Source organism: Ruditapes philippinarum, unplaced genomic scaffold (assembly GCF_026571515.1).
Source record: "Ruditapes philippinarum isolate M1 unplaced genomic scaffold, ASM2657151v2 ctg1341_1_1_1_1, whole genome shotgun sequence".
Taxonomy (NCBI): Eukaryota; Metazoa; Mollusca; class Bivalvia; order Venerida; family Veneridae; genus Ruditapes; species Ruditapes philippinarum.
The window spans coordinates 100,453-119,317 of record NW_026860555.1 but is presented as its reverse complement, the minus strand read 5'-3'; the positions used below and the strand labels follow the sequence as shown (position 1 = coordinate 119,317).

General features: G+C 31.0%; 1 protein-coding gene across 2 annotated transcripts in view; it reads left to right on the top strand.

The window, feature by feature from the left end:
* Positions 1-41: 41 nt before the first annotated feature.
* LOC132760592 (coiled-coil domain-containing protein 178-like) overlaps positions 42-18,865 on the top strand; it is a 26,985-nt gene continuing 8,161 nt past the window's right edge. Inside the window, exons 1-14 of one of the 2 annotated variants that reach the window (XM_060752597.1) lie at positions 42-121; positions 3,858-4,040; positions 4,481-4,522; positions 4,953-5,147; positions 5,593-5,730; positions 6,253-6,459; positions 6,760-6,910; positions 8,324-8,393; positions 9,007-9,149; positions 10,200-10,353; positions 11,069-11,164; positions 11,834-11,970; positions 12,651-12,834; positions 13,482-13,613. In XM_060752597.1, the coding sequence (XP_060608580.1) occupies positions 3,881-4,040; positions 4,481-4,522; positions 4,953-5,147; positions 5,593-5,730; positions 6,253-6,459; positions 6,760-6,910; positions 8,324-8,393; positions 9,007-9,149; positions 10,200-10,353; positions 11,069-11,164; positions 11,834-11,970; positions 12,651-12,834; positions 13,482-13,613 (1,809 nt within the window). In that variant the 5' untranslated portion in view covers positions 42-121; positions 3,858-3,880. Of the gene's footprint in view, positions 169-3,857; positions 4,041-4,480; positions 4,523-4,952; positions 5,148-5,592; positions 5,731-6,252; positions 6,460-6,759; positions 6,911-8,323; positions 8,394-9,006; positions 9,150-10,199; positions 10,354-11,068; positions 11,165-11,833; positions 11,971-12,650; positions 12,835-13,481; positions 13,614-18,865 lie in introns of both variants that reach the window. The other variant, XM_060752596.1, reaches the window with a different exon arrangement.

Sequence of the window (18,865 nt, the reverse complement as noted above, 5' to 3'; positions counted from 1 at the left end):
GTCTTCGCATGCCTCCGTTTAACACTGCTAAGCATTTACCCGGACATTTCCGATTGATAGTCCGTCTATTTCCGTTTATTTCCGCGCTTGGTGACGAAACTGCGTCAAAATGGCGGACAAGGTGCTTTGTGATTGTTTATAAATTTAAAGATTGTGGTGCAAGAAATGGTAATTTAGAATTAATTTTGTGTATACGTTTTATTATGTTGTTCAATAGGGCTTTAGAATCGCTCTTATTTTGTGGTATAGTAAAATATCTGTTCTGTCCAAGTTGATTCTGTGTCCTTAAACTTTCCATCAATTCAGAGACAGAATGTTTTAAATGGATTGCTGGAATAAACCATACACAGACAACTATATATACAGTGAGACTGCTTATTTTGATAATAAAAGGAAACCAACAACACAGTCTGAAGCTCTTTTTTGACTAGTCTACATAAAACACATAAAACATTTTCTAAAGGTTTATAAAAATTATATTTAACCCATTCACACTTACAAGCAGCTTAATTACTACCTGCTTGCAGAGTGCTATAGTACACCACTATCCCTTATACAAGGGATGCAGAGCATCCTTATCAAATAACACGTTCAAGCATCATCGAGCACTGTCAGTTTTAGCAGCCATTTGTTAAAATTTTTATACATCTATTTATTTATTTTATTTTAGCAACAACATAGATCACAGTTACATAATAAGATATATATATAAATAAACATATATATAAAATAGCAGTTTATCCAAATTAAAATATCATTTCATATTAATAATAAATAAATCAAATTTAGTTAATGACTGAGATCAGATGAGGCATAGGATAAATGTATTTAAAAAAAGAAGCAAATGAATAAATTAATAAAATCACATTTCAGGTTAAGACTACAATAGTCAGAATTATAATTATCACAGAATATTGTTTAAAGTTACTGATAAACATGATATAAAAGAAGTAAAAGAATTTCAATAAAATTTCAATACAAGGGTTTTGTTAAATAGTGATCTATGGTTACAAGGATAGCCCATTAAGCTGGTGTGCTTATTTCCAATGGGGTCCTGTTAACCAAATAGATGGAAACAAGATAAAACCAGAGAGACATTCATTCCTCAAATAAAAATAGACAATGAGATAACCTTCAAATTATTCAATCACAGTAGTTTTGCATTATCACAGAAAGAAAGGCACAGGAAAAAATAAGATAACTAAAAACAATAAAGTTTGGCGAGACCTATGTCGCCACTTAATTAGTAATATAAAAAGTCACTTTGATGTTGCGCAGCCCATATTGAAGCAAGATGGCTTTTAACAGAATTTTTATATAAAGTTGGATTTGATATACATTTTACATCATCTGGCAAACTATTCCAATCTTTAATACCATTATAGAAAAATGTGCTATTACATGTCTTATTACAAAGAGGAATTGAAAAATTAAACTTATTTGATCTAGTGTTGTAGTTGTGTATATCAGACATCCGAACAAAATTTGTTTTCATATAACTTGGACACGTATTATAAAAAATCTTATGCATATGATTAAGTCTCAGTTGTTTAACTCTGTTTTCAATATTTAACATGTTAACATCTTTAAAATCAGAAGGAGTTAAACTAGTTCTTGGATGGTAATCTTTTATAAACCTTATGACTTTGTTTTGAGCTACTTGCAGTTTCTTTTTCAGACTTTTATTTAAACTTTCGTACCAGGACGAACAAGAATAGTCAAAATGACATTGGATTAAAGCAGAACAAAGCAATTTTCTACAGTTAAATGATAGACATTTACTGTTTCTGTACAAAAATTTAAGTTTAGTGTTTACTTTAGATATGACTGCATTAACAATTTCTTCTCCAGACAGAAGATTTTCAATTTTCAAGCCAAGATATTTGACTGTCTTAGTAGATTCAATAGTGTGACCATTACAAATAATATTAAAATTATTAATCTTTTTAAGTTTTTTCTTTGGACCAAAAATCATACATTCAGTTTTTCCTAAGTGGAGAGACAGTTTATTATCAACTAGCCAATCTGAACAAGATTCTAGAGCTTTACCTAATTTCTGTGAAATAAAATCAGGATCATGATGAGAAAAAAGTATAGTGCTGTCATCAGCATACAAAATAAGCTTACACTCAGAATCGATACTGGTGATCATATCATTTACATAGCATAAAAAGAGCAATGGACCTAAAATACTTCCCTGAGGAACACCACAATTTACTATTGATGGAGAAGAAGAAAACTCTCCAATATGTACTAATTGTTGCCTGTTATTAAGATAAGATCTAAACCAGTCTGTATTGGTAATTCCCATCAGATGAAGTTTTCCACAAAGAATATTATGATCAACAGTATCGAATGCCTTTTGCAAATCTATCATTATCATTCCAGTAAATAAGCCATTGGAATTATTCAGTCTGATATGATCTAACAAATGTATGAGACAAGTATCAGTTGAATGTGAACTTCTAAAACCAGATTGGTGTTCATACAATATATTATTTTTAACAAGAAATGATTCTAATTGATTATATACAGCTCTTTCTAAAATCTTAGAGATAATACTTAATATACTAACAGGCCTGTAATTGCCCACTTCAAGTGTACTATTTTTCTTATATAATGGTTTCACCCTGGCAAGTTTTAAATCATCAGGGACAAAATTTTCTCTGATGGACATGTTTATTATGAAAGCAACAGGTAATTTTAGAAAACTTGCTCCATCTTTTAAAAATCTTGCAGGTATTCCATCCAGACCTGTACTTTTACAAACATTTAAACTACAAAGTTCTTTAAAAACAAAATTTTCTGACACAGTTTTTAAAAAGAATGTTTCACTATGTGAGTTAGAATTGGAGTAAAACTGTTTAATAATAGTGGAATCAAGAGTAAATAAATTCTTGCCAGTCGGCAGTTTTTCTACAAGTTTGGCTGCTACAGTTGTAAAAAATTCATTAAAATGATTTGCAACAGAGACATGGCTCTAAGATGATCTTACGCTTTTAAAAACTGTTTTGTGACGTGGATATATGATATTAGCTACAATATTCCATGAAAAAAATTGGGGAATCTATTTGAAAAAATAAAAGTGTTACACGTCAAATCAGATGACTGATTAAGATCACATGGTCTGCACCTTGAATGTTTTACTCCTAAAATATGCAACATCTACCTAATTATTCAGCTTAAGACAGCTGAGTTTTAATCAGTTTTAATTTAATACATGTTTTGAATATACAGTTACTTTTTAATTCAATCTTCAGATATTAGATAAATATTAATATGCATTGATTTAATCACAGGGTTATATTTTGATGCTCTTTTAAAACAACCACACACTAGTCTAAAGACGAAGTATTAAAGTAGTCATAATGTATTTTTCTGAATGTTGAACTGTCCACTCTCGGTTTGGATTGGTGCCTTCTGGGTGCCCTGCTGTGGTGGCTTGGGTGTGTCGGGGGCTGCGCGTCCTGTGAATGTTGCCTTTGCCTTGTTAATCTTTATTATCGTCTTTTGAACATACCAAATTCATGAAAAGTATAAGTGAGAATATATGGGGAAAAAGTAGACTTACTCAAATAATACATGAGTATTCATGTGATTGCCTTTTGCAATGTTTGTGAGAATTGCAGAAGGTAGGGATGGTGAGAGAGCATATAAAGTTGCCCTTGCTGTCTGTTAATGCTGCTCTACTGTCTCACACTGTCCATCTATTCACTAACAAAACAGTAGAATGTCACACAGAGACATTTCTATTATTTTTTAAGATATTTTGTGTAAATTTAAATATATAAGATCTCAAATACTTTTATTATTCTGTGAACATTGTTATATTCAAAATATGATTTCTTTATTTCCAGGTTATACTTTAAAACTATGCACAATGGCATCCAAAGTTGTTAAAGTTGAACAAGTTCATGGCTTACATGGTGGTAGAAAGGACAAACATAACCCTTTTGATAGATCAAAAACAAACCAAACAGCTTCCACAGAACTTTTAGCTTATGGAACTGACTCATCAGTTCTGCCATTGAGTAGACAAGGTAAACCTTTGGAAAAGAAATTTTTGTATCATTTACTTAACATTTTCAGCATTATAAATATTGAATTTAAATGTTTACTCAATCTTAATTGCACTCTTTCAGAATGATCAAATTTATCTAAGATAAGTAAATTTTCCTACGTACATTAATTATTTCAATATATTTAGCAGTAGAATAAAAGGTTTTATTTTAATATTTTGTTGTGTTAATAGAATTGTTCAATGAAAATTGATACTTTTTTTAGCTTTCAACATTAAGTCTTTTAAAAATGTCAATGTCGAAATATCTGATTAACTATGATCACCGACATACATGTATAAGCAATCATGAATAGATTTGTTTTTTTGTTGTTTTTTTACTACCTTCTTTCTTTTTCATTAATTGTTGTAAATTAAAACAATTTAAGCTACTTTAGTTCATATCAAAGCTTTTTTTTGTAGATGAAGACTCATTTGAAGTTGAGGTTGGCGACGAAGCACAAGGTATACATTTTGAAACAAATATTTTCATGGTTGCATTCATTTTTTTGACTTCAAAAGTCATTTAAAGGTATATAATTCTAACAAAAAAAGGCTTTGAGGAGTGCAATTCGATTTTAAATGTGCTTTTGTAAAGTCAGTTTGAATGATATTAATTCATGGATAGAATAGAACCTTATGAATTTTCAAATAGAAAATAATTATTTTCTACTTTTTTACTGTTTTGGTATATATTATACAACAAGGATTTATACCTCTACATTGAAATTTGTTTACATCATCTGAATACAGTGAGTGATATTGTTTTACAACTCACAGTCATTCAATGTCATTTGTACATTATGGCTATGGTCATGTAAGATTTAAAAAAGACTTTTAAAGGTTTTCTATGGATGGAGAGGTAAATTATTTTACAGTTTCATTTTAATTTTAGATAAACTGTATCCATTGCCTGAAAATTGGCCAAAACTTCCACAGATATTTCGAAGACGTAGCTGTGAATTGACTACAACAACTGCACCATGTGTCAACAAAGCTGTGTCACATTTAGAACTTCTACAGAATGTTATAGAAGATTGGAGTCAAGAAAAGGAAGAAGAAATCAAAAGCAGACAGGCCACAGCTAGAAGTTAGTTTGATTTTAATCTTAATCTGATTTTTTAATGCCGCAGTTCAATTTTGTTGTTGCCATATGTTATCAAAATAAGGAAGACTGCTATGTTGTCCCCACATCATAGACAGTCTTAGTTATTCAATATGTACACATGATGTATGGAGCTTAATACATTACAGTCATTTAGTAGTATTTCTGATTTAAGAATAACTGTATTATATTTACAAACACTTGATATCATGTAACTGTTAAGCACATTTTCGATTTTAGGTTAAACATGTGTTACAAGAGTCATGTTAACATTAATATCTAGATTACTTTAAACAAGGTTAATATGTAAAATGAAGTATACTTTTTTACTTTTTTGCTTGGAAAAAAATAACTAGAAAAAAGGTAATGTGAGATCAAAATAAACTCTTCAATTATGAAATAAAATTGTCATGTGATTATTTATTTTCAGCATCAAGAAAGGATGTCCGGTTCACAGAGACTAGGGAAAGTTCTAGGGGTGGTCTTGTCAGCGCAAGCTCCAACAGTTCTTCTCAGCGCTCCCAGCCGTTGTCTATACAGGGTCTTGGATTTAAGGAGGAAACTAAAGGTAAGTTCTGCTACTTGGACCTAATTTTCCTACAATGAAAATAGCTATACAGTGAGACTGCTTAAATACATTAAATTTTATTCTGGTTTATTTACAAATAGCCGTTTATATAGGACCATATAACCTGTCAACGATCTTTATAACTAATAATAAATGGTTCATCCATAGAATGCTGTAAGAGCAAAACAGAGCATTAAAGTTATACAAAAATTGTCAGAGGCTGATGATTGATTTATATAAGATGTGAGGGGTACATATTTTAAGAGATTTCAATTTCAACATTTTTAGATGTCATAATTGAGTTATGCAAACTCCTTTTTTTTTAAACGACTTCCTTGAGAATAATATGTCATTTTAGTGTAACATTCTTTGACACCTTAATATATGGGTTTTTTTTGTTGTTGTTTTTTCAGTGATTTTAAATGGTATATTTACAGCAATACATTATAAGCATTGAATCTGAGCAGTAAAAATGTTCTCTTATATCATAAGATGTCACGTATTATATGCATGTCATTTTAGAGATTCCAGTAGACATGTCAGTCCCATACCTTGGTGCAGAGCAAGCAGTAGAGGAAGTTTTAACTTTGTTGGCACGTCTAGAGAATGACCGACAGGAGACAGAAAATGCCCTGACAAGGGAGAAGGAACGTGTGATCCGTCTTGGTGCTAAAATAGACTTTCATTGTCAACGTAGGATGAAAGAATTACCAGTTGTTGTTCAGAAAGGTAAACAAAAAAAAATCACAAATACTTAAGGTAACAAATATGATTCTTTACATTACTTTATTTGATTGAAGTAAAACTTGATTTTATAACTTTGCAGCAGTTATATAAATTGTAATAATATAAACATCACAATTATTCAATAAAAGTCAATGTTACAAACATGCAGTAAGGTCTTCCTCTAGCAGTAACGCCGAAAAGTCATTGTAGCATTTTAACAGCGGCACTCAAGATATAACCTATACAGTGTTATTTTGACTTAAAATTGGACAAAAACTAACAAACAGAACGGTGTTTTTATAGAGCATGAAGAATGTATAATGGATATAAATGAGTTACAATGGCATGTGGCATACAGCAGTAGGAATGAAGCCCGGATCCAAGATAGGGTCGATATAGCTGAAGTCTTGAACAAACGACTAAAAGAGGATATTGAATTTGTAAAGAAACATATGTAAGTATCAAACATTGAAATATGGATTTAAGACATTGAAAATTGAAAAAATTTATTACTGCCCTACGTTCTTTTCAGTACAATAAATGTTAAGGTTGAATAATATTTTTGCTGTATGTTTACTTTTAAATGCTTTATAAAAAAATCCCCAAGCCAATATAGACTTACTCCAGAATTAAGAATATTTTGGGTTTTCCTAGCTAATCAGGGGTACAAACAAACTTTTACAGTTACAGCTTCAAAAATATGCATGTGACAGATAGTGCACCATGAATCTATAACAGTAAAAGATTGTTTGTACGGGAGGATTAAGCTTGGAAAAAAACCCATTTGGATAAAAGATATTGAATCGTAAATCTCTTATGCAAATGACTATTTTGTTAAAGAGTAGGTGCATGTGTTCATGTACAAAACAACATGGTTTATATTATTTATCTTCATTCTAAATTGTATGCGTATAGACAGTTTTAATGCAATATCGAACATGAATATTACTTAACAGTAGTGACAATTAGAAAATACAGAAATGCTCTTGCCAAACTTCGGTTGTCCTCCCATGATTTAGAAATTGAAAAAGGTAGATACCAGAATATTTTAAGAGAACAAAGGATATGTAAATTATGTCACGAAGCAATTGGAAATGAATATCATTTTGTTTTAGTTTGTAAAAAATTGTCTTTGATTAGAGAAAAATACATTGACAAAAAATTCTTTAATAATCCTAATAATCAAAAATTTAATGTTCTAATGAGCTCTCGCTCTGATAATGTTATAACAAATTTAGCTATGTATGCATATTATGCATTCAAAGAGAGAAATGAGATATTAAGTAATACAGATACTGACAGTTAGAAATCATTAGGATATACTTACTATATTGTTGAGATCACATTCTTGGAATCATTTTGTATGTTATAACACAGATACTTAAATTTGAAATTATTATTATAAAATATTTGAGAATATGCTTATAATATCATGAATGTTACTTTTAGGTATTGTTTAGTTTGTTGTTTTCAATTTTGAATACGTTTGTACAGTGATGAGATATATGGATTTACTTTTCATTTCGGGCAATGTTGTACAAAGCTTAAGACTGATCAAAACACTATTGCCTTTTATGTTAAGGCTATAGTATGTTTTCCTTATTTTGCAATGAATAGCCATAAGTGAAGATCTTATGTTTTGTTTTTCGTTAAGATCGACACGCATTTTGGTAAATTATTCAACAATAGTTCTGTGTGTTTCAATATAAACATTATTAGGAATTACATCGATCTGTACTGACACCAGTCAAGAAATTATATCTAAATGTATATATTGTTGTAATGGGCCGGTGGCCAATATCAATAAATAAATTGTCATTGTCATTGTCATTTATCTTCATTGGTTCTGTTATTTATTATTCTTCAGACCACTTGTTGAGGAAAAGCTAGAACTAGAACTGGAGGCTATGACAAAAATACGAAATGCACAAAGAGATGTAAGATAATAAAATTCTGTATTAGTTTATACATGTGTTAATAAAATTAATTCATGATAATTATTATAATTATGCTGTTTAAATTATGATTGTGTGATAAGATTGGTAATCTTTTCATATTGGCACTTGAATGCATTGTGTTGTTTTTCTTTTCTTTAGACCTGTCCATTTATCCATTCAGTTAACAGATTTTCAAGCCCTGACATAATCTATTTTTTTAAAAACAGTGCAAACAGTTTGACTGTTTTTGTATTTCATTTTTTCCAAATTTCCTTCAGAATTTTTCAATCAGGCAGATCTGAACCTGTGCCAAAAAGGTTAAAAGAACCCCACACTACTTGATATATTTTATTCTAACTCAACTTAAATATCTAGCACTCTTGTCTTCTAACAGAAGCTCTTCTCTAAAAATTTACTAGACGCGGAAAACATTTGCTAATAAAAAAGCAAGAAAGTATTCAAAAACAGACAGATTTAATACCTTCTAAATCTGGAATAATTTTACATGATTTATATTTTTTATGTTGTACCTAAAACTTCAGTGGTCAATAATATATTTTTGCAATGAAAAAGATACTGAACTATATGTGCATTGTTTTTTTCACCCTTTTAGACAAACCAGGAACTGGACAATACAAAGAACAGACAAGAGAAAACTGAAGCCAAGAGTAATGAAGCTACAAACAAAGCAGAGAAGGAACGGGGACATATCAAGAAAGAGCTGGACTTTGTGAGAGAAGCCCTGTCAGCTATCAAGTGAGTTACTCATTTATAATAGTTCCCATACATAATGGACTTTTTCAGTGTTTGCATGTCTTTAAATGTGGCTGATTGGCTATGCAATTGCTACACTGGGATATAGTCAATGGTTGACCTAGTTTACACACAAGGACACATGGTTTTGTTTGTGATACTGTTTGTGAGTGGTTGACCTAGCAGTTAAAAGAAAAGGCAGTGCTTAATTTATCACTGCTTAAACAGGGCTTCCATTAAGTTCCAAACTTTGGAAGTCAGAGACTGCAAATTGTCTGACATTGGAAGTCATAATATATAGGTAAAGAAAAAAAAAATTTTGGAACTTACTACCAAACTCAAGGAGTAATGACTACCAAACTTCCACTTATGGAACAGTCCTGTTTAAAGCTTGAAAAGTTCATTGACATCCTGTCAAAACATACATAGTTAAGTAAAGTTTGAGAGCCTCAATGGTCAAATGGTTGTAGTTGATGACCTTGAATCAGTTGCCTTTCATCACTGTTGGTTAAAATTCCAAAAGGTAAATTCTTTCATGTAAGGAAGTGATCTAGATAACTAACGGAAGGTCGATGGTTCTGCTCAAGTGCGTGTTTATGCGTGAAATGCTGCACAAAGGCGTACTGTAAGTTTTCCTCCACAAGTTAACCTGGAAGGTCATCATATGACCTTGATAGTATTGTTATGAATAGAAAAATAACACCAATAAAGTTGATAAACTGTAGGATTTTGACAAATTAGTTCAATTTATGTGTACTGTAGAGTTACCGAAACAGAGACCTTTTGTAGCAGACTTTGCTTTGAAACTTTTCTATTTTCTTCAAATATGCCAGAATTAGAAAAAAGACTTCTCCATATTTTGAATCATCAGTGATGTTTTAACAAAAATAAATGTACCAAACTGTCATTTTACCTGCTTGGTGTGTTTTAGATAGGTCTGAAAACAATTGATACACATGTTTAAAACAAAATTTCACAAACAAACAAAATGGAAGGGGAAAGGGAGAAAACAATTGTCTGTAGGTTTAGTCAGAATATGAGTTTTAATTACAGTGAAGAATTGTCAGAAGCAAAGATGACATTCAATGCCTACAACCATCAGATTAATGATATTACACAACAATTAAAGGACAATGAACAAGAACTAAAAGTTCTGGAAGTCAAAACTGAGAATGCCAAAGTTGCTGTTGAAATGCAAGAGGCTAAGGTATGTTTTTGTTGTGTTTTTTTGTGTGTGTATTTTGTTTAATTCAGATGCTAGCAGGGATAATAGTTTAAGTTCCCTTTGCCATCCTTTAACATCTAAGACCAGCCTTAAAAATACATTTATTTCCCCTAACACAAAATTGCTTAATTGGTTAGGGTTGGATATTTTGGTAAAATATCTTTTTATCGAAATATTTTTGTTAAGTATTGAATAATTATATAATCTATCTCTTAATTTTATGATTAAAAAAAAAAAAACAAGAAAAAAAATCAAGAAACAAAGTTTCAAAGTTTTATTCAGTGTTCTTTGCTTATCAAAAAGAATTGAACAATTTTTGTTCTGCAATAATATAATTTTTTGTAGCAGTGGGCAGTTGGGTTAAGGGGGAAAAGCAATATTTTATTTTAGGGCCTAATGGACTGTTCCATTTCATAAGACAAGTCCAATACACATATGAATCAGATAAAGAGTTATTCTGTAAATATATTGGAGATTTTTGAACTTGTGTATCACAATTTAAGGATGTGTCGATCCATTTCTATCTAAAATAATAATCTTCCTCCTAATTTGAAACTGGCAATTGGTCATGTGACTATAGCTGGGTTAGTATGACTCTAGACAAAACATTATGTATTCGTATGTAAAGACTTTCTAAAACACACAAAAAAATCACTTGCGTATGTTCTAACCATTGCAGTTCTCTTTCCATTTCTAGGTTAAAGATGTTGGCAATAAAATTGAGGAATCCGAGTTTGAGCATGCTAGACTTGATTCTGAGAATGCTAAACTGGCATCAGATCTGAAAGTAAAGGTAAATATGTTGGGTGTATTGTCATCCTTGCTTGTATGTAGGTTTTACATTTGCTTGACGTAAAAATTTAAGAAAGTTATTGCATGATTATTTTATAAATGCCAATAGTGAGTATTAGATGTACTGTATAACTTGGTTAAGTTATGGACGCGGTAATATTGGCGAAATTTTGCAAAATGACGAAAATCGCTAAAATTTCCTTTAGCATAAATCTGAAATAAACCTGTCATTAAATTCTATCAGTACAATTTGCTAATATTTTTTCTCGTGAAATATCTGTAATTTTAAATTCACTAACTTTTTGACACACGGAAATATCCACTTATACAGTTTTTAAGACATTCATCAAAGACCATTTGTAATTTGTAATAAAATGCAGCGATAATTTCTTTGTGTTTTTTGTATAATTATTAATTTTATTAAATGTGATTTTTTATGTAATTATATTTTCCAAAAGTTTTATCTTTACTTAATTGTAATGTTAACTTAAATATGTTTATCAAATTTGAATATTTTTTAATTATGCATTTTGATTTTTACTTAATTGTAATTTTTACTTGATTTTAATGTTAAGTAAATTGTGATTTATAATATACTTAATTGTAATTTAAACATGATATTTTCTGTATTGTAATGTTTACTTAACTGTAATATTTATTTTAATTACAGAAACAGCACTATGGTGAGGTGATTGGTGAACTAGAGAATGCTGTTAAGAAGCGGGACAGTAGACTTCGTCAAGTTGGTTTAAAAAATCAAGAAGTTAAAATGGAAGTGCAGGATTATATGGACAAAAAAAATGAATGGTACTGCATTAAAACTTATGTATATTGTATTTTTTACCAACATTTTTGTAATGATTTTCAGTACATTTATATGCATATGACCTTTAACCTTAACATTAGTTTCTGTAATTTTCCACTGACCACATAGTATAATGTCAGTATTCTATTTTGGTTCATTCTAAACAATTGTTGTGTAATAATTATATGTAAAAATTTATTCATATTTGAATTCTGAGGTCAGAATGCCCAGTATGATTTTAAGAAATAATATATCTACAACAGTGATTTTCATCACTTAATAAAATTACAGTTCGAACTACGAATGCCAGGGATTGATTATATGTCACAAGGGCATATACAAAGTGATATAATGTTGGGCATCTGAACGACAAACAGTGATTTTATCAAGGGATTAATCACTGCTTGGGATATAATATTATTTTTTTTTATTCTAGCATGACAGCTGACAAATAAATGCTGCCATACCTGATATCAAGCTAAATTGGACCTGATTTGTTCCCATACTTATTTTGAGCCCGATGCTTTTTTAATGGTTACTGTACATCACATGTCTGAATCTAGACCATCAACAGTGATTTTATAGCATATTTATGCAAACTTTTGGTCCTTCTATGTTCAATAGGGAAAAATACAGGTCATGTTAGAATTGATTTTAAATATACTGAAAAATGTTATTTCAGTCAACGTATAAAAGACAGTGATGAGAAGAATATACGACGTATTCATAAAGAAATGGATAAGATAAAACAACAACTTGATATCACAATGGAAGAGTATAACCGTGTGGCAGTCATCAATACCACAATTAGAGATCAGCTGGTGGCCGAGCAAGACAAGACACACAGGATGGAAGAAAGTCTAAAGGTTTGTGGTTTGACAAATTGTTTTCTTTGTTTCCAATTTCTAGATGTTAAAGAAATAATATATTTCAAACAGTGATTTTATTGCTAAATAAAATCACTGTTTGGAGTTCAGATGCAAGGAATTATGATGATGCGCCTCAATTATGACCATGTAGAGTTACAAGGTCATATACAGAGTGATATAATGATGTGCATCCGAATGACAAAAGTGGTTTGATCAAGGGATAAAATCCTGTTGTTTATTTATGTAGCATTACAGAACAATGAGGTTGGTAATTTATTTTTGTGTACAGTTATTTTACTGATTTTAAAACAAAAATTAAAGGGACTCCCCTGATGTTGTTTAAGACATAACGGAACTGGAAATATTTATTTGAGATTTTTACACCATTTGATGAAGATCTACACTAATAACTTGTGTGCAAAATCTTTAGATCATTGGCTCAATCCATTTTTCCAGAATAAACATTTTTATTGCAAAAGCATTTAAACTTTCAACTCATATCAGTCTAAATATCTATTATCGAGTTTTTCTTATATTTTTTGTATAAAGTGCCTTCCTGATATATGTTAGATTTTCAAATTTTATTTGTTTGTGCATTTGGACCTCAGTGAAATTACATTCAGACTGTATATTGTAATTTTCAGGTGACAGCAGACACATTACGAAGGCAGGTGAAAGATGAAGTACACACCAAATCTGTTCTCTCCGCCAGGATAAGCTCGGATACAGAAGATTTGAAAAAATCTAGAGGTGATATCAGGGAGAAAAAGAACAAGGTACAGATGAGTGTTTCTTGAAATTTACACATGATTTTATCTATATGAGCGTTGGTACTTGACCTGTTATATTTTCATTCTCTAGAAAGTTCCTGTATAAATTTCATTTAATCTTAAAATTGGTTATTATAATAAGGTCTATTTCAAGCCGGGACAGTCTGATATTTTAATGTTGATGTGGTTGGGTTTTACGTCCCTTCAACACAGTATAGGTCATATGGTGACTTTCCAGCTTTACTGGTGGAGAAAGACCCTCAGGTGCCTTTTTGTGCAGTATTTCAGACACAAACTGTAATCTAGCTGAATAGCTTCCACAAATGAAAAAATCCAAAGTCTCTGTCAGGATTCGAACCCACAGCGGTGAGGGGCAAGTGGTTGAAGTCAACGACCTAAACCGCTCGGTCGCAAACACCCCCTGATTATTTGAAGCCACAGACTGCAAGCATCCAAAATCATTCCTCAGAAAAAGTCAGAAAAACATATTTATACATTGATTGATGGAGGAAATAATTGTAAAAAGTTTAACTATCTCCCAATAATGTTGATTTTATTGCCGGGAAGTAGACATAAGGAGGATCAAAACAGTGTATTGCTTTGATTTTCTTAATCTTTTATACTATGCTATGTTGTTTGTTTGCATATATTATCATTCTAAAGCTATATTTAGTTTGTAGACGATTAGAGAATATATGTGTTTATGTATTGCAAGGTTTAGAGGCTACATAGATCTCTGTATTTGGTATTTAGCCAGTTGATCTTTTTATTGGTATCGGTATTTAGCAGTTAATCTCTGAATTTGGTATTTAGCCTGTTCTAGGTATTAGGTAATGTAGCAAAAACAAGACAAAAAATATGGTGGAAAGTATATATATAGTTCATTTTTGTATATTATATTAAAATGGGTTTTCTTTATCTATTTATAGATCTTTCCTGATTTTAGTACTTACTATCTAAAGATATTTGAAACTATCGGAACAACAGTTCTTATTATATCTGTTCAGCTATACTTTAATTGGCACCCCTGCCCCCAACCAATCTTATTTAAAAGTAGATCAAGAATACCCATTTAATTGTTGTCATCACAATTTTTGAATGCATATGTTTAATACAAGCATTGGTAACTTGTTGATAAAAAAAAAAAGCATTTTAGAATGTAAAATATTTTTGTACAATGTATTTATAAATTTCACATCCTGTGGCAGTCATGATGTGGAGTTTTGGTAAATTTCTATTTAAAAATTCAAAATGATATATTTTGAAATTTCAAAGTTACAGTTTACCATTGCTTGTATTCTTAAAGTTTTGTAAAGAAAAAACACTGTGAATTAAGTTTTATGCTTACAAAATGAGGTCATATATTTTTTTTTAGCCATTTTTAATTGATTTTGTTTATATTTCCCAATTGTGATTCCACAATTGAGTGCTAGAAATAAGAAAAAATATTCCAAAATTAATGTGCATGTAAATAAAATTCAAAATTGAATTAATTATTCCAATTTGCTTCATAATGTTATCAAAATTTGCAGTGTTTTTTAGAGGATATATTTGATTAAACTAGAACAGTTACTGATTGATAAACATATTTCTTGGTACCAGTACTATGACTATCACTTTGGTAGAGACCTGTATGGTGGTGATATAAACTCGTCGGTAAACACAACACAGTGTCCTTACATATCACTTACACAAACATGCTTAGTAGCGCAGAATTATTGATTTAAATGTTGGATTTTTTTTTAATAGAATTTTTTTATAGAGTTGTCTCCCATTTCTGTGGGTAAAGATTTTTTTCGAGAAGTTTTGTTTCATTGCAATTAAAATAAGGGAAAATTGGATGGATCAGGCTCCTGTCTATTAATAAAATTGTGAAAGAGGGGAACTACGATTCCAGAAACAAAGCAAACAGAAAATATTACAAATATTGCTTTGTTTTAGAATTATGAGATTTTCATATTTGCCCTTAATCTGCTGAATTTTTTTAATGTGCATCATCCTAGCTTTTATTTATGGAACAATCCATTTATCAATGTTGGGGATATCAAGATACAAAAATTTAATTGATTAAGCCGACAGTACAGAGCCTGGTCAAATTATACAAATCCTGTCGGGGGGCAAGTCGTTGTTATTAAAATCCTTGAGCAAGAAACTTTACACTCTTTGCTCAGTACTGGTTGGTTCCAGGAACGGATTCGAAAGTGTGTCTATAAGCTTAAAGCTTCCTTCACAATCAAACTAAAATAAATTCTGTATAAACCAAATTAAACAGATATGCAGGCTTGTCTTGGCTCTAAACTGGCTTATTATCATTTATTTAGCAGATTGCCTTTCAGATTTGAGAGAAATTTAATTTAATTCAAGCTTTGTGTGTCAGAAGATGTGTATAAGGACACTGTGTTAATCTAGATGTTGTATGTTTAGAAAAACTGTGATAAAAATTAAATGTTGTTGAAAAATGTCATTTTCATTGTGTGTTCTATAGATTAGGTAAATTTGTCAGAGATTCTTTGTAGTTTTTTTGTTTTTTTTCGTTCTGGCCATAATAGGACAATATTAATTTTCTTTATGCATATTAAACATTTAATTTATTTACATGTAAATATTTTTCAATATTTACATGTAAATAAATATTGAAAAGAAAAGAATTAATAAAAATTGATTGGATATAGTTAACTCACTTTTCAGTCAAGAAAGTGATTGGTTAATTTGAAATATTATGATTGTTTCAAATCAGCCAATAAGATTCCAGTATTTTAGACTGGTCTCAATCAAATCTGTGATTAAGCATTTAAATTTTTTGATTATTTTTTACAATTCCTAATCTATCAGAACACAATTGAATGTCACTTTAAAAAATTTAGTAAGAATGTCACTAACAATTTATTGTAGTATTGTGCCTGGGATGTTGACATTGGCTGCATGAACCGTGAATGCTTTAATTACAAGGCACATTTGTGTTTTGTTTAGCTCCTTCTCATGTCATTTGAAAATAATGTTTTGTCCCAGCATGTCCATTATTCATACACATGATAAATCTAGTCTCACATATACATTGTAATTGCATGGTTAAAGCATCATTTTATTGTTTATAAGATTTGAAAAATCTATACAAAAAATCATTATTAAATTATTTTTGTTTTAGAGGTATTTTGAAATCATTGAATTATTGTAAATCAAAAAACTTTAATTTCTTTTTTTTCATATTTCATGTACATTTTCATTTCCTCAAATATATGAAACAATTTTTAAAGTTGTAAAAAAAACCTGTCAGAAAACAAATATACTTGTTGACTTTGTGAAATACGCTTTTGAAATCAGAAATCATTTGAGTTTTATACTCGATACACAACTATTTTCATTTTTCATATGTCGAACTATTATATGTTATTTTGGTTTTGGAGTGATATATGTGGATATATTACCTGTCAAGATTTTATATCACCCGAGCTGTCAGGCTCGGGTGATATTTTATCTTGCAGGTAATATATCCACATACATGTATATCACTCCAAAACCAAAATAATAATTTTATTACCCTTCCCCTGCCAAGTTAAGACGATTTTAAAACAAATCATTGCTTAGTAACTTCAAATGAAATGTCGAAATAAGATTCCCTTTAGGGTACCCCTTCACCACAACATGACGTCACATAATACATGACGTATTTTCTTTCGAACCTAACGAATGTAAACAAGAGAAAAGGAGTAGTCTGTTGAAAGCACTTTTTATACGCCCGTTTGAAAAACGGGACGTATTATGGGAACGCCCCTGGCGGGCGGGCGGCGTCCAATTTTGTCTGGAGCATATCTCCTACATGTATGGAGGGATTTTAATGAAACTTCATATAAATGTTCACCACTATGAGGAGCAGTGTCGCGCACATGAACCAGGTCTCTAGGTCAAAGGTCAAGGTCACACTTAGAGCTCATTGAAAAATGCTTGTCCGGAGCAAAACTTCCACATGTATAGAGGGATTTCAATATTACTTGGCACAAATGTTCACCATTGTGAGGCGGAGTGTCGCGTGCAAGATTCAGGTCCTTGCGGCCAAGGTCAAGGTCACACATAGAGGTCAAAGTTCAGATAAAAATATGAAGATGTGTATATGGACCATTTAGTCATCATTTATTGAGGGATTGTAACACAAATGGTCATTATCAAGACTATGGCTGTGATACATATAATTTAGGTCAATATATACAAGGTCAAGGTCACTAAAGATGATGAAATATCCAGATTTTGTAAATAGAATTTAATCAAAGGGAGACAACAAAGTTATTACTTTGTTCATAAATGACCGTTTAAAAAAAGATAAAAATATGAAGATGTGTATAGGGACGATTTAATCATCATTTATTGAGGGATTGTAACACAAATGGTCATTATAATGACTACGGCTGTGACACATGTACTTTAGGTCAATATATGCAAGGTCAAGGTCACTAAAGATGGTGAAATATCCAGATTTTGTCTGGAGCATATCTCCTACATGTATGGAAGAATTTTTATAATACTTTATGGAAATGTTCACCACCATGATATGTATTGCTCCATGCATGATCCAGGTCTCCAGGTCAAAGGTCAAGGTCACACTTAGAGCTCATTGAAAAACGCTTGTCCGGAGCAAAACTTCTACATTCATAGGGGGTTTTCAATATAACTTGGCACAAATGTTCACCATTGTGAGGCTGAGTGTCGCATGCAAAATTCAGATCCCTGCGACCAAAGTCAAGGTTACACATAGAGGTCAAAGTTCAGATACAAATTTGAAGATGGTTATAGGGACCATTTAGTCATCATTTATTGATGGATTGTAGCACAAATGGTAACTATCATGACTACAGGTGTTACACATTTAATTTAGGTTAATATTTGCAAGGTCAAGGTCACTGGAGATGATTAAATATCCAGATGTTGTCCGGAGCATATTTTCTACATGCATGGAGGAATTTAAATGTTACTTTTATAGAATTGTTCACCACCATGAGACGTAGTGCCCTGCACATAAACCAAGTCTCTAGGTCAAAGGTGAAGGTCACAATTAGAGCTCATAGAAAAACGCTTGTCTGGAGCAAAACTTCTACATGCATAGAGGGATTTCAATATAATTTGGCACAAATGTTCATCATTGTGAGGCTGAGTGCCGAGCATAAAATTCAGGTCCCTGCGACCAAGGTCAAGGTCACACATCCTGTGCATATCTTCCCTACTGATTTGTTTTAAGGTTCATTTAACAACACATTGCGAAGAATAAA